At 36.9% G+C, this 17315-nt stretch overlaps 1 protein-coding gene across 2 annotated transcripts in view; it reads left to right on the top strand.

The window, feature by feature from the left end:
• Window positions 1–17315, top strand: part of ANGPT1 (angiopoietin 1) — a 243883-nt gene that overhangs the window by 127678 nt on the left and 98890 nt on the right. For both annotated transcript variants that reach the window (XM_054590395.1, XM_054590394.1), the window contains exon 2: window positions 16089–16244. In XM_054590395.1, coding sequence (XP_054446370.1) covers window positions 16089–16244 — 156 coding nt within the window. The remainder of the gene's footprint in view (window positions 1–16088; window positions 16245–17315) is intronic.

The raw sequence follows: 17315 nt of genomic DNA, 5'->3' as shown, positions 1-17315 counted from the left end.
CCTGTGCTTCCACCCAATTATGTCTGTGCTCAGTCACATTGAGTTAACTGACATGGTCTACCAGACTCTTTATTTCTTCTCTGTGAGTATATGAATAAAATTCTCATGGATTTCATAAACTTGGGATGTACGTTTCACAATCTGTACAGGCTCTTTCTATTCTAACTGTTACCACATTATAATGTTGTCTGTTTATATACTTGTGTTTCCCACTAGACAAGGATTAGGCAAGAGCTGTATCTTTTGCATTATTATATCTCCATGACACAAGGCCTGTTAACATAGAAAATATATAAAGTGACTCAGTAGATGTTTATTGAACTATGTTTTCTCATATAAAATGCATATGAATGTATATATATTATATAAACATACATAATTACACACCCATATCTGTGTATGTGCCTATATGTCTTTGTCAGTATCTAATCTATTCTGTGATCTAACAGCTACTTGATAAGTCATGGCATTTCCAAAGGGAACCTGTTATGGTCTGCTCCTTTATCACATATGTATTCTGTATAAATATGTGAACCTGCAAAATTGCTGTAAGAATATTTACCTGTAAGTACATCTTTACTTTTAATGATTAAAAATTTTTGAGCAAAAATTATTTCAGTTCAGTGGTTTCAATTTAGATATAATTTAGCATGTTTTAATTTAGTAACATAGAAAACATTTATTTCCAAAAGAAAGAGGGATTGTTTGAGGATTATTGGTGACATGTTTTTGGTAAGCTTTTTTAAAAATCATAATTTTAGAATACACTATGAGAAAAAGTTTTCAGTGTGTATATGAACATTAGAGTAAGTATTTCCTGGAAATTTTATTTGAAGGTGTGATGTTGTAATGAACAGGAAAACAAGCATGATACTAACCCATATGCCGTATAAAGATGGTATCGCTGTTCTGGTTGAGCAAATGAAAGAAAATACTCATACTTTTCAACAAGGATAATTAATGAGGCCATAAATAGCACATCATCATGGAGCTGAGGAAAGAATAAGTCACCTTGTCATATTATAAAATAATTTATGCTTGGTTTAGGAAGGCCTCAAAGGGTACACTCCTTATTGACTCAATCATTCTTTTAACATTCCTAAGCATGATAGTGGTGAAGGGGAGTTTTCATTGTATTTAAAGAAGGGGGGCAAGCGAATGAAGAAGGTTTTTTTCTTCTAACATTGGAAAGTAATAGTCAAATGTTAGTGCCTTTATACCCCCACCCACCAACCCACTGGTGGCAACTCAAATGTTTTTTACTAGGCCAGCTTATCTTAATAACTAAAAGGTCCAGGAGTCTTACGTCTAGGAGAGGCAGGGGCAGTAGCTAACTGGAGACTATGCTTCCTGGCTAAAGGCTTGACACTACTTAAAAAATATAACGCTAGCCAAACAAAAATACTTCAACTGAACAGATCTGGGCAGGGAATGGCCTGTTTGTGATCCTTGCAACAACCAAGGAGCTGATGCTGACTAAAGTGGAAAGAGAAAGTACTTGGGCATCAGACAGAGTTAAGTTTGAATACCACCTTCAGCATTTGGGCTCAGTGACCCTGATCACATTACTTAATTGCTCAAAACTACCACCTTATTGGTGTGAGACAGTAGCAATATCTATTCCAAAGGGCTGCTGTGAGGAATAATTTAAGGAAGTATATAGAAACCTAAACTTACTGGATCACACATAGAAGTGCTCAGTAAACATTGGCTATTATCACAGACTCCACAAAACAGGAGACGGGTCTGGGTGAGAGAAACCAATGGAACCAGGGGCACACATCTGTGGGTCACAGTGGTGTGTGTTTTCCATGTTGGCGCCCACCAGGCTGCCACTAAACTGCCACATGTTTATAAGTTTCCACTTAGTGATTGCATTCAAGGCAAATTTCTGCTTTTCTCTTATTTTTATGTTTTTTCCCCTGAATATAAAATTAAATTATCATTTTTTCTTAAAGTACAAAATTTCTAATCATTTCAAGAAAAAAATACAACTGCCCTGTATTCCCATCAGCCAGGAATAGCCATTGTTCAAAATTCAGTGTTTTTTCTTTTTTTCCCAATGCATACAAATGTGTCTGACCCATAATTGAGAATGTACTAAATATATCATTTTGTATACTACTTATTATGTTGAGCAGAAAGTTTTTTTGAAGCTATGTAAAGCCAGTATTTTTAGTCACTTTGTATGTTGGAATCTAGACTACACAATCTGTTCAGTGGAATGCTGGCTAGGAAGTTGAAAAGGCTGTCTTTATAATTGCAGTCATGGTTATTTTAAAATCTGAATGTAGTAATTTATGAGAGGGATGATAGAATTCATTTTTAGTTTCATTAACTGTTTTCTTGTTTCTCTTTCTTTCTCAACCCCCTAATTGTTCTCTCAATTTATTCTGGGAGATAACTATTTGCCAAAGATAAAAATTATGTATGGATTTTTGAAGTGCAGTCTGTAAATGGGGAAGATTCATCACTCAGTCTTCCTTCTGCTCCTTAAAGAAGAGTTCCTAGGGGCTTTGTGGAGGCTGAGGAACAATTTGTTCTGGGTGCAACAGAACTACAACTCTGAGTAATGGGTCTTTATTAGTTTGTACTCTTCCCTACAGAGTAAGTCAGGCCTTCAGGCACAAGACTGTTTTATTCACAGTTAACTTTACTAACTCTGTCCCATAATTCATAATAAAACTATACTTCTAAGACTTCTAAGTCTCAAACACATAATGTTTATTAAAAAAAATGAAAGAGTTGAGGGAATCATACAATAAAGCAGCAATTTTCACCCCACGTACCACGGTACCCTGGTGTGCTGCAAGAATTTTTAAAACATGCAATACCTGACTCTTTAGCCAGGGGCACTGACCTCTTTCCCCTTAAGCTGTCAAATAAAAAAAAAATGACAACAACCAACACAACTATAGCCATCTGTTCTGACTAAATCAAAATCATATCTATTTTTTATGTGTCAGATCGGCAAAAAATCTATTTTTTGGTGTGCTGCTGAATTTTAGTAATTAGTTTAGGTATGCCATGAGATGAAAAAGGTTGAAAGGTGCTGCAATAAAATAATGTTTTTATAAAACTTGAAAATATACTGAAGTTTATCAGTTTATTATTTTTGGTATACACCTATGTCGCATAAGTCTATATCAACTTCAGGATAACGGTTAATTCCAGTGTGTGTGTAGAGGGGGTGCTTCGGTTGTTTATGCTACATTTTATTTCTTACTAAAAACCAAGCAAGTTCAAAGCAAATATATCAAAAATAGCGCCTGCCTAATCTTTAATGGTAGTGTGGTAGTGTCTATTATCAATGTTTCATGATTTTAAAAATATTTCTAAGATTCTAAGATTTAGCCTTTATAATAAATTAGACCAGTCTTCTTTCAGTTAGTGAGAAATATGAGGTTTTGAGGGGTCATTGCTTGTTGGAGATTGGGATGAAATCAGAAGGAGCCCTGTGAGCTTTTATACGGACGGCTCCCAAAACTAGACTAGTGGCTCTTCAAAACGGACTTTTACAAAATTCCTTTGTCAATACATGTGGTAGTGGGAGAGGTATTTTAGCAGTTATTCATGCTTAGTTTCATTCTGTCTTGTGGTGTGTGGTTAATTCTAAGAGAGTAATTCATTGTAATGTTAATTTGGGCTCTCCTCTAACAGTACTTGAGAAATAACAAGCATCACCAGGGTACCAAAATGGTCTTTGTAAAAGAAGAAACAATGCCCCGTGGTGTTTGTAGTCCTTTGATCAAAGTGAGGAAAAACAGGGATTTCATTTCATTTATAAGATGTCAGCAATCATTGTCCCTTTCTTATGCTTTGAATGACTATTTTCATCCTAGCAATCTTTCCAGTAGTTGGACCAAAGGTAATTTAAATAAGAACTACTCAACAAATATTACTCATCAGGAAAAATTAGTTAGACCTCACACATATGCTTTGGAATGTTTATTATACAATGACATTGACAGTTTTATGCCTGTACAAACTTATGTGTGTTCTACTGAGCAATCCCATATTGTAGGAACACATGAGTGCGCACGCACACACACACACACACACACACACACTTACTATTAATTTTGCCCTGTTGAAGCAAATGAAAGAAAGTTAATTTTTAAAAAGCAACCATGAACATTAGAAATATTACAGAAGAGAAGGAAGACTAATAGAGCAACTTTATTTCATGAAAAGAAGCAGCATATATGGAAAAGCAATAGCCTAAAAAGTCAGAATGTTGAACAGAGCGGGATTGGAGGGGATAAGGTTAGATTTAAAGTGCTAATACCTTGCAATTTCATATGAAATACCAGAGTAAAATGATGGCAATTTTCTATGTAGTAATGGTATTCCTGAAAAATCTATAAATCCCTTAATTATTAAGGCTTTTGAATTTCTGTAACTGAGTACCTTGTATCATCTGCTGAGTATTTAAATTGCATGATTTCTCCTACAATGTTTCATTTAATGTACAGGATTTTCTTTAAAAGCTGAATATCATAAGCTACTCATTTGCATCACTGCCATTTGTCATATGAGAAAAAAATGTAGTTTGCAAAGATGATTCTTAGAATTATCCTGTGGGGAGTCTCTTTTACTGCATCCGACCCTCACGACCTACTGTCAGCTGCGGTAGTCTCCAGTTCAAATAGCAAAGCGCGCTCTCGTGTGCGCGCGCTCTCTCTCTCTCTCTCTCTCTCTCTCTCTCTCTCTCCTTCCCTCCCTCTCTCCCTCTTTCAGGTGAACCAGAACTTATTTGTATGTAGCTTTCAGGGGGTTGAATTCCATTTCAGAAGATAAATTAGAAAGAAAAAGCATTAAATTAAAGGAAGATACATTTCCATTTTTTCCATTGCAAACAACACCTTTTATTCAAAAACTATTATTTTCATTGATGTGAAAACAATGTGTACAGAGTTGCTTTGTGTTTCTTCCAGTTTTTCTGTCATCAAAGTATAAATTCGGAATCTGGGGAAAAGGTTCCTCAGTTGTTAGGCAGAATACTGTTTAATAGACATTATCTATAGCAGCGATTTTCAACCCATGTGCCCCAAGAATTCTTAAAGCATGCTTTACCTGACTGGTTAGTCAAGGGCACTGACCTCTTTTTCCCTTAGATGAGAAATGAAAAATGACAGTAGCCAACACAGTAGCCATCTGGTGTGAGTGAATCAAAATTATACATGTCTTTTTTGTTGTATTGGAAAAAATGTAGTATTTTTTTGGTGTGCTACAAAATTTTAGTAATTAGTTTATGTGTGCATGAGAGGAAAAGTTTGAAAATCACAATCTGTAGTGATTAAATTTGATATAAAATACACTTCATCCATAGGAAAGTGACGCATTAGGTATTTTAAATGGACCTTTAATGAGAGAAACTACAATAAAATGAACAAAATCACAGGTATGAATAGAGAAGCTGGTACACATGGGTTGGGAGTATGGGAATATATGTTTGTAAGAGCATATGTTCACATATATAAGTGAATATATACAAACATGCACTTGCATGTGTTCATGAAAGGGGGTTGAACTTTGTGCATAGTGTTTTGAAAATACAGTAAAGAAATTATCTACCTAAGTGTGTTATATGAATTTCATATTAAAAATTTAATAGCCTTGTATGTATGGCCTCAATGACTTGCCCTTGCCTCTGACTGACTTACCTCTTGATTTCCTGAACAGCACATCTCAGAAGGTGGCCAGGAAAGTCGTCTTGCCGAAGCAGGCACAGCTCCGTTGTACTGTCGTAGGCTGCTGGCTTCCTGCTGTATCCCCCTGGCCTCCGGGCTTTCCAGGCCACATTTTTGTGTATTAGGCAGACATAAGAAATTTATGTCCTCCCTGCTCTGTCCATTTAGGACTTCCTCTGGGAAGATGTCCTTTATTTGCTCATTTAGAGGATTCATTCCTTTCCTTCATCCTGCCCAATCAGGCAGGCAGGACATCTGAACCTTCATTCTAGCCCTTGTAACACACTTGCGTTATAAGCAGTCTTGGTCATCAGAATCAAGTTTTAGTCATGCTTTGGCTGTAATATGATAGCACAGTGATGAAAACATGATTAGTTTCAATGTGTTTGTTGGATTTTACTTAATTTAAATAATTACCCATAAGAGAGATGAGTGGGGAAAGAAAAGTAGGGAAGATACAGTAAGACAAGATGGTGGTCCAGTAAGTAAGGATATGTATCTTCATGCCTGTCTACTTTTGTATCATTTACATTGGTCTCATTGACACCCAAAAAGACATCATTAATAATTGGTAGTATGACAACCTGTATTTTCAGGAACAAATGTGACTAGGCTAAGCTCACAATGGGAGACTGTGAGCATTTTCATACACGGTTTATTCATTTGTAAATTAGCATATTTATCTAAATATTACCGAGGAACTGTGTGTGCCAGGCACCAAGTGATACAAAGTTTAACAAGATAGTACTTGCCTTCCAGGAGCTAGTGGTATACTGGGGTGGTGGGGAAAAAAAGAGACACAGGGTGAAAAAGAGACACAGGGTGCCCTTGAAGTACAAAGGAAGGGTATTATAGAAAGGGGTGTCAAGAAAAGTTTTGTTGAGGAGGAAAAGCTTGAACTGAATATTAAAAAGTACGACCTAGCCCAAGAAAAGGGAGGATGAGGTACAGTCAAAGTGCAGTCATATGCAAAAGCATGGAAGTAAAAGAAAATAATGTGTCTGGAAAAATACACATAACTTGGCATGTCTGAAGCTAGGGTGAAAGTAGAGAGAGGGAAACTGGGCCCAGATTATAAAGATTCTTCTACACTGAATACGGAAGGAGTTGTGGTTTTATCTGCAGGTAGAGGAAGCTACTGAAAAGCTTAAGCAGTGGCATGATGAGGCCATATTTATGTTTCAAATAGATCCCTCTGGTTATGCCACGGATGATGGATTGGAGGAAGCAAGTCTGGAGTCAGGAGACCAGTTACAGGGCCATTAACAAATCCAGAAGAAAAATGATGAGAGTCTGACCTAAGTCAGTGCCAGTGAAGATAAAGAAATGTGGTAGGGAGAAAGGGAAGGGGCTGGGGAGCGATGGGTCTAGGCACCCTCCAGGAAACAGAAATAACACAGTCTGGTGCCGACTGAATGTAGACAATGGAGGCGTGAAGTAGTCAGTCCTGTGGCCTGGATGAACAGGCAGGTGGTGGTGGTGCCATTCACTGATACAAGCAACGCAGGAAGAAAGCCAGGTTGTGTTGATGAATGACAAGGAATATATTTTGGACAGAATGGTGCCTGGGGATTAAGGGAATCAGAAATTCAAGCCCTTTATCTTAAAACAGATGTGCCTGCTCTAGAGAGTTGATCCAGGGCTTTTCTACTGTGTTCCTATATCATTGTTTCCTAGCTGCCATTAAGGATATATATGAGTATTATATATTTTATAGACATAAACATGAAAATCCATATTTTAATTTTCTGTAATAAATAAAAATTAAAATTTTGTGGATTCCTGTGTACTTTATAAAGAAAGTTTTAATTCAAGTAACTTGAGAGCTTTAAGAGAAACATTATAAATAGCCTACTCCAGCCCTTCATTTTGTAGATGAAGATCTGACACCAAAATTGCTTAAGTGACTTGCTCAAGTTCATGGAATAGATCAACAATAGTACCTAGATTAGAATCCAGATAACCTGGCTCCTGGCTGAGTGTGCTTTTTATATACCATTTGCCTTTTAAAAATGCAAAGGAAAAATTTAAGCAGACACTTAGAAATATTTTCAAAGTTTCATGACTCTGACTTTTTCTGGATGTGAGAAGGTGGTGTGAAAGAGAGGTGCTAGGCTAGTAAAATGCATTTTGGCACAGAAAACATCTCTGTTGTTTATATGAAGAGAGAATGACTTTCTTGGGTCTTGGCCCAAATCTGGGACACTATATGTAACAGGCAACTTTTGGAAGCCACAAAAACATGGTCTTAAATGAATCATAACCAACAAAAATGATTACCATAAAAATGCAGGCTAAAAAGAATGATAACCAACAAAAATGAATTCAGAAGATTCTGTTCACATGGGATTTTCTGGTGTGCCATTGATAGCTTAGCTTTTCCATACACCTCAATGGAAGTGTTGCTACTACTTCATTGCAGGTGATGTAACAAACATCCCCTTGCATTATTAATGTCAGTAACTGAGAGTTTCTCTCTACCAAAGAGAGATAAGAACATGTGCAGGAAGAAATGTACTTAGAGGTAAACTCCATTACAGTATTCACTAATTCTATTGAAATGACCCATTTATATGTTTTCTATTTTCTACAAGACAATTCTTTGTACTTATACTATCTGGTACCAGGTTTAGGGAACATTTATCCCAAATTTGCTAGGACTCAATTGAACTGATGCAGGGTTAATAAGCCTGAACTAATTTTAGAGTCTGGTCCTGGTTTGTTACCACTCTGTGGGGTGATACATAGGAAGAAGAGAACCAGGCAGATGCTGAGACTCAGTGACTGAGGAGCAGCTGATGGGCGTCGGTGCTGAGAAGCGAGGGTAGAGTGCAGGAAGCAAAGCCAACACCTGCAAAACTGGCAGTGATGAATTGGTATTATGAAAGGGGAGCTTCATAGGAGCAGCCATCAGAAGTAAAGCAAGTGGTAATGAAAAGCAAGGAATTGGGAAAGAAATGTGAGAGGGGCCAGCAATACTAGCAGCCATAGTTGTCGGCTCGGTGTGCTGATGTAAGTCTGAGTCCCCCACACACTGCATGGCCACAGCCCCACGTCGGACATCAATGGGCTTCTTCACCTTGCTTTCCATATTCTCTCTGAACCTCAGTCACCATGTCTATAAAACAAGGTCCTTGGAGCTTAAAATACTTAATGTCTCTTTTAGCTCACTTACTCTAATGTTTCTTTATTGCATAAATAGTAAGTGTTCCTTCATATACCAAAATGAGAAATGGGATTTATGTCACACATATCAGTATGGAAACTATTTCAAATGTCAGCTAAATAGATCTGTTGTCTAAAGAGACAATTATGCTTATCCTTTTGGTAAAAGAAACAGTATATTGGGGGATCTAATAATAGAAATTCCTGCAAATAATATATTTGGCCTCAGCCATTTTTATTATAAAACTATAAACCTAGTTTTTCAATATTGTCACTGATTTATGAAACAATGATAAGGCATTTTTTGCATTGTTTTACCTTTTTATTGTTCTCTCATATTTACCCTGTTACTTTATTTCATGGCTGTTTTGCCGTAACTGAGTAATACCACATGCACCAACATTCAATGAGAGTCCACATAATCTACAACATATTTGAAGTGAACAATGCCTTTGTAAATTTTTATAGGGCTTAGAATGTTATTTTCTTAAGAATTGCATGGAGAAATTCTCTTCTTTGTGCTTTAAGATATGCTCTCATTTCAGAGATCCCTTAAAGTGATCTCTTGAAGTGAAATGATAGAGAATGCATTTGCACATGCAAGACATGTAATAATCTCACACATATTTTGGTTCTCATGAACATGAAGCAGCAAGAATTTTGAGGGTCCAGCAAGAGAGTTCTTCTAAAACTCTCTTACAATACAAAATGATAGCATTAACTCTCTTTTAGTCATTGGACAGAAGACATGGGCAAGCAATATGTGAAGGAACTACAAATGTATGATAATCTTAACTTCTTAAATATATTCTTTTTCTAATTAATAATGCTATTTGTAATGCGGTTACCTGTATGTTTGCTTTCTCATCACCTATACCATTTACTAAGATATCGTAGACATCAATCAGCTTGAAAATGGTTAAAGAAAAAAAACCAAGAAATTATATCTCTGAACAAGTTTCACCTCGTCAGTTTGGTTGCCTTCATTTTATGCGTTCCGTGCATGGATATTGTGTATTACCAGAGTTTGTCTGTGATATCGGTGGAAGTGTGCTTGTGCATGATGGGTGACTGCCCTTTAGAGTGGAATACAACTTGTGAGGCCATGTAGCCAACTTTCAAATCAACATGCCAGCTCTTCCACTGATTCACTGTGTGATCATAGACAATTTATTTAACCTCCCTGAGCCTGTTTCCTTATCAGTGAAATGAAGAAAATGCATACAGTACCTAGATTATTAAAGAAGTCAATGAGCTACACACTCATAAAATCCGGTATGTACCTAGCCTTAATCCAGGGCTTAGAGTATTGTTATCATTGTTATTCTTTTTGTTATATTTTACGATGGTTTATAGAAATAGAATGGAAAGAAGTCAACAAATATGTTATAAATTACGTAGTAAGAAAAAAATGATAGGAACTGATGAAAGGATTTTTAATGGCCTGTTGTATTTAAAGTGCTGGAAAAGTATACTTTTCATATCCTTTGCCCTAGATCCTCTCGCCACAAATTAATTTAGCCTCCAACTTGGTGAAGCACAGTGAAGTGATTGCCTTCTAATGATGCATGTTTTTCTGAAAGGAGTAAGTAAACGAATTCTCAATGAGCTAGCTAAAAAATGAAATGAACTAATCAATTAACAACCCATCAAGAGAGCAGTTCCTACAGCTCTGAGATTAGTGGAATATCAGAAGATATATTTGAGTCCTTTCTTTCATCTCTACCAAGTCACCTAAAGTATCTGGACATCCAGTTCTTAAACCATAAGAGAGTCCCCTTGCAGAGGTGGTACAAGAATCAAGTCAATGTGTATGAGAGCTCTTTGTAAACACCAAATCACTTTAGAACTGTAACATTATTTCCCTACTTAAAAATGGTCATTTATTGTTCATTGTTTCATTTTAAATCACATCCTGCATACTGTTGGTAAGTATTTTGGCCAATAGTTATAAAACTTTGGAGTCAAACACTGAGAGTGACAATATAGTGATTATAATTATGATTCAGATTGGGACTCTTCTACCTTACAACCCATCAACTCTTCAAAGCCTAAAATTCGTATCTTAGATACTTATAATATATTGAATCTTGATGTAGCTATCATATTCTGTAAACATTTGGAAAACCAGTAGGTAATACATGACGACAATCAAATTTGTTGCAAAACTTGCCTGAACTCAGCAGACATGGCACATCAAGATGGATTTCATAGTTATACATCTACAGAGGAATGTTTAGAGATAAGATGAAAGTAGTCCTCCTTATTAATCACACATTGTATATTTGACTTCTGCCTCTCTCTTCAGCCTTTAAATCAACTACATCTGGATTTTGCTACTTAAGTGTGCCATTACCTTTTGCATTAAAAGGCAGTTACTCTTAAAGAAAGCAGCTCCATTTCATTAAAAAATAATTAACTAGAGCTATATTCATGTTACTTATAATGGAAGCTCAAATGAGAATTTAGTGGAAGACCTACTTTATTTCTACAACTGAGCCAGCAGAATTGGGAGGCTTTTTGTGATGAATGCTGGCATAAAACAGTTTTTTTTCTTTGTGGTATTACCTTATACAGTTAAAAAGCCCAAAAAATCAAGATAGATAGATAGATAGGCAGAGAGATAGACAGAACCTATCATAGATAGGATCGTAAAACAGCTGAACCTTGATGTAGTTACCCTATACACGAGATGCCACCCTCTATGGAGTCTGGAGCACATGACACCAGAGCAAGTCAAGCTATGGGAACTGACTCTCACTAACCAACTGCATAAAAAAGTTGATGTATAATTATTAAGCAGATTGTACCGGAGCTCACTGATTAGTGAATTCTTTCTCGGGAGAGAAATCTACATGGAAAACAAGTTGTTATTTGAAATTTCATTGTAAACAGGGAATCTGACATATCAGAATACTAAATTAATGGCACTCAAGGAAATTTTGTGAACAATGTAAGAAGCTTGCACCAGAATATAAATTAAAGTGTTAGAACATCACTTTCTTCATTGAGAAAGTCTTGTATAGATAGATAAACAGATAGTATAAATAAACTCAACAGTGTGCTTAGTGGCACTAATTTGCATTCTGACATAAGTTCTTTACTGCATGGCACACTGTTCACGAATAGTTCTCATATAGGCAGCTATTTTGTGGATCACACCTTGAGAAGCACTGGTCTTTGCCTGAATCAGAATTACAGCCAGAAGTCTTTGAAAATACATAGTTTCTTGGTAATATTCCCTTGAAAATCCTTATTCAGAGTTCTTGTGTGTGGTGCCTTGGGTCTACATTTTTAAAACCCTCCCCAAGGAGCTTTTTGATGAACATTCAAGGTTTATGAGCTGGATAATAAAATATATATATAGCAATTAAGTAGTGCCAAGCTGAATCAGTTAAAGGTTAAGAGCATGGGCTGGCACTGAGGGTTGAGTTCTTGTTTCTTCTTAAGCAAGTTGTAAGTTTTCTAAGCATCAATAGTTTCACCTATAACGTGTCTGCAAAAAAGTGCTTTTATATATACATGGTCTGTCCTCTATCCAGAAAATTCCAATCATTGTTAATATAACAAGAACAGTTTGTGCAATATCAATGTACCTGGTAGTCAGGGAGAGTGGACTGGAATGCACATGTGTGAACAATGGCCACTTCACAGTACTAGTCCATGGAGTAGGAGATGCTGTTGAGTGAACATGTGTACTGTGTGGTCGTCACATTCAAAATGACTGAGTGAGTAGAGGAATGAATCTGCATCATATTTTGTGTTAAGCTTAAACATTCCTCCATGAAAACTGGATGATTCAGAACACTTTTGGCGATGATGCAATGAGTGCAGCACAAAAAAAAGCGTGGCACAAATGTTTCAAAGATGGCCAAGAATCTGTTGAAAGTGATCCATGTTCTGGAAGGCCTGCAACAAGCAGGACACCTGAGAATGTTGAATGTGTATGGGCTGAAATTAACAAAAGCTGGCAACTGACAGTGTGAGAACTAGAAGGTGACCTGAGGATTCCAAAAAATGCTGTGTCTGAGATTTTGACTCAGGATCTTGGCAAGAAACATGTGGCAAAATTTGTTTCATGGCTTCTGCTACCAGAACAGAAGGAACATCGTGCCGCAGTTGCTAATGACTTGATTCAAACCACTAACAATGAACCAGATTTTCTCAAGATCATAACCAGAGATGAATCATAGGTCTACAACTATGATCCAGAAATGAAGGCCCAGTCATCCCAATGGAAGTTGCTTGGTTCTCTATGCCCAAGAAGGTGCGGCAAAGTTGCAGCAAGATCAAAACCATGTTAACTGTGTTTTTTGATTAGAAAGATGTCGTCCATCATGAGTATGCCCCACCAGGACAAACAATAAGGAGTACTACCTCAGTGTTCTTCATTGGTTGAGAGATGTAATACAATGAAAACGGCCACAGCTATGGGCAGCTGGTCATTGGCAACTTCACCACGACAACGCACCCACTTGTGCATCATGTCTCATGTAGCATTTTGGCAAAACATCAAATCATTCAGGTGACCAGCACCCCCTCCAGCCCAGACTTGGTGCCCTCCAGCTTCTGACTTTTCCCAAAACTAAAATCATCTTTGAAAGGGAAGAGATTTCAGACCGCTGATGAATACTGACACACCATTGTCCTATGTACAATTTGTATCTTGTATATTCTACAATAAATGTCTCTTTTTCATGTAACATGATTTGGTACTTTCTGGACAGGTGTATATATATGTATGTCTACACACACACACACACACACACACACACACCCCTATTTGTGGTGTCATCTTAGAGAGTACTATGGTAATAATGCCAGAGTAGATAATTGATAAGTATCAGCAATAAATGATAGCTATCATCTCCATGATAGAGATTTACCTGCCATATTTGAGAATATACATGTTCCTATACAGCTCCAAATTCCCTGGACAAGAAAAGAACACACTGCTAGTGTTTGCCTATCTGAGGCTTCCTTTGTCAAACATCTGTCTATCAAAAGCATTAATCTAGACTCTTTTGCTTGTGTTAGGAATCTAAATCAGTGAGTTTAAAGGGAAAAAAAGTGGGCTGCTCAAGGGGAGATTATTAGATCACACACTTTACAATTGAATGTCCAAGAGTGGATCTGGCTAAAAAAATATGCCTGGATCAAGGTGCTCTGAAGATATCCTTCTATCTATATTACCTGTCTGCCTCTCTGTCTCTCTGTCTGTCTTTCTCAGTTGGCTTCATTCTTAGGTTGGTTCTGGTTTTGTGATGAAGTGTTAGTCAGGCATACTTGTTACCAGCATATCTAAACAGGGGTAAAAGAAACTCTTTTGTGAAATAATTGAACAAAATTCCAGAACTGAAACTTACAATCTTCTTCTATTTGTGAATTATTTGCTCTAAACTAAGGGCAGAAGAGTCTGGTTTTCAGGCTCAAACATATACCCACTTCTGAATCTAGGGTGGGACAACTCTACAAGAAGCATTTGTTTTGAAGGTGGGAAAGATAATTTCCAAAAATAAATTTAAGGAGTGTTAGTATGAAAAGGGGAAACATACAATGTAGAATCCAAAACAACAGATGTTGGATACTTTGACTGACCCTCCTTTTACCCTTCCATTGTTTAAATGTATTAGTTCAATTAAAATAAAGCCAAGATTTGGTTTAGAGATATTGCATTCTGTAAAGGTAATTTCCAGATACTTGTTTTAACCTACCATATATTTATTTTATAATAAGTTTTTGTAGGTTGAATTTTTTCCCTCTACTTCTAATCTGGGAAAAAGGATGAAGGGAAGTTATCTTATATTGACCTTGAACAAAAGAATTCCTTAACAACAATATGAGTTTGGTTCTAACCTTTCTTTGTCTTTAGCTTGAGGCAGATTCACTCATATTTGATAAATAGAAATAAGCAAGAGACGGTGTTAGAAAGTAAGCTGCCAAAATTTCACAAAGGAGAATTTAGTTTTAGACTATATTAGTTACATGGCAATAATGTTACTATGGATTATAAAATAATGGGCATATTATGGGTCACTAAATCAGTAAAAATCACAAAGCTGTTAATGATTTGGAACTCAGCCTGTGAAGCATGACTTGGCAGAGCTATCAAGTGGTTAAAAGTGTTGGTATGAAAATTAAGGACTTCAGCACTCAAATCCTAGTCTGGCTGTTTTTGTGGTGTGTGGCCTTGGACCTGACTTCTCTGGGATGCAATTTCCCCATATGTGTAATTGGGTCATAAAATGTAGTCACTACGCAGCGGTGGGGGGAATTAAGCGCACTGACAGGGAGGTGCAGGCTTCTTCTGTGTTTTTCAAGCAGTGCGTATGCTTAGCTGTGTTCTCCCAGATGCCTTCCAGACTCCCTCATAGTAAGTCACTTCGTAGTTCTTCTTGGCTCCTATGGCATATCATTTAGTTTATAACTGTAGTATTCGCTAAGATGACACCATAAATAGGACCAGATATTACCCAAGATGAGAAGGGCAAATGCAGCTTTATTGGCTACTTTCAGTGCCTTTCTTTTTCTTTTTTTTTTTTTTTTGAGCTTGCAAAGGAGCAACAAGAACAGTTTTAGTTACCTCCAAGGCTCTGCAGCTCACTCCATATACCATTGCCTATACTTTAATATTCCCTCAAAGGCTTATGTTGGGGCATTTGCTCCCTTCCCACCCCTCATTCCATTCCCCTAACAGCATGGTCTTTAATTTTCATTATAGAAATGGAAGAAGAAGGCTGAATTTTTCTGAGATGAGTGGTCAATATGGTGTAATGGAAAGACCAGAGAACCAAGATTTAGGTTTACATTATCTAATGCTAACTCTGCTGCATTCTTTTTGGGTGATCTTGGGCTCGTTATTGACTGTCTCTTATTCTGTTTCCTCAGCTGTAAAATTAAAAGAACAACGAGCCCATCTGTGCCTAACTCTCTCACATCTTTGCTCTGAGGGTTAAATGAGATGATGTCAAAAACAAGAAAGTACTATCCAAGCGCAAATTTTTATTATGATTGTGATGATTACATATATGTATCAGTATATTAGCAGTTTGTTAACAACTGGATTTCTGTGTTCCCTGCTTCAATTTCCCCAACTCCCAGAGTTGCAGAGGATCCCTGCCAGATGGCTGATTTGCCAGCTGTGTCTCGTTTTGTCATTGTAAATATTACATGCTCCAACTGAGAAGCTTTGCTTGTAATGTAGTATATTTTGTCCTTCATCTCTTGCAGATTGAGAATTACGTTGTGGAAAATATGAAGTCGGAAATGGCCCAGATACAGCAGAATGCAGTTCAGAACCACACGGCCACCATGCTTGAGATAGGAACCAGCCTCCTCTCTCAGAGCGCAGAGCAAACCAGAAAGCTGACAGATGTGGAGACCCAGGTACTCCCCAGGCCAATTGGCAAACTCTTAACCAGGGAAGGTTTTTTTTTTTTTCCTTTAGCTTACTCCATAAACACAGGGCACATTTCAGCACTGGGACTGGGAAAACATATACATTTTTGTTTATTGGTAACAACAATGACTGCCTGAGATGCTATGCATGTTTCTTTTGATTAAATGAAGTTTGGTATATTTAGCTTTGTATGTGTTTGTAGTAACAGCACAGGCAAAAGACTTAATCAGTGTTTAAATTAAAATAAACACTGAAGCTACCATTTGGGTCAAATTGATACCTTTTCTGTACATTTTTGACCTGTCCCAATGTGGTGTGTGGCCTTGGCCCTGACTTTTGTCTCTGGCAGTACTTTAGCCATAATGGTACCTGCCGAGGTTTTGTGCATTCAGGGCATAGGAAGGAAAACCCCAAGTGAACTAATCAGGAAGGTGTAGTTTATTTGTTTATTTAGCATGATTTTATAATGAATTAATAAAAATGCTTTTTCCATTTATATACATAATACATATATGTGCATGAATATATATATTTATATAATATATATATTACCCTACTATGGACAAAGAAATATATGTATATACAATCATACTTATCTATACACAAATCGCTAGAATGCCCTTTAATCCTTCTGTCACAAACCTATTATTACAGTTTAGTGAAAATATTTTTGATGTCCAGAAGTTGATCTCTTGGTCTGCTTTGAACCATAAAAATAGTTATTTCAGTTACCATTCTGAAACCCAGTATAGTTGATTTCTGGAAAAAAAAGCTGAGATAATTCTATTAAAAGACACACTGAGGCACATTAAAATTTTCAAGAGTTTATTTGGGCAAACATTGGTTAGAATTGGACAGTGCCTAACTAGTTAGAAGTGCTCTATCTCAGGAGCTGAAGGAAGGGATCTAATAGAGACAATGCGGAAGCAAGGCCAAAGCAATTATTTGATTGGCTATAGCTTAAGTAGTTGCCTTCTTTGGAGGAGATCGGGGCATTCAGGGTGGTTTAGCAGTAGACTGCAGTTGCATTATGTGGGAAAGCCTTATTGGCTGTTTGT

Source organism: Pteronotus mesoamericanus, unplaced genomic scaffold (assembly GCF_021234165.1).
Source record: "Pteronotus mesoamericanus isolate MK-2021 breed Mesoamerican mustached bat unplaced genomic scaffold, CSHL_Meso_final scaffold_174, whole genome shotgun sequence".
NCBI classification, from domain to species: Eukaryota; Metazoa; Chordata; class Mammalia; order Chiroptera; family Mormoopidae; genus Pteronotus; species Pteronotus mesoamericanus.
Note: the sequence above shows the minus strand (reverse complement) of the source record. Positions and strands in the feature narration are given on the sequence as shown.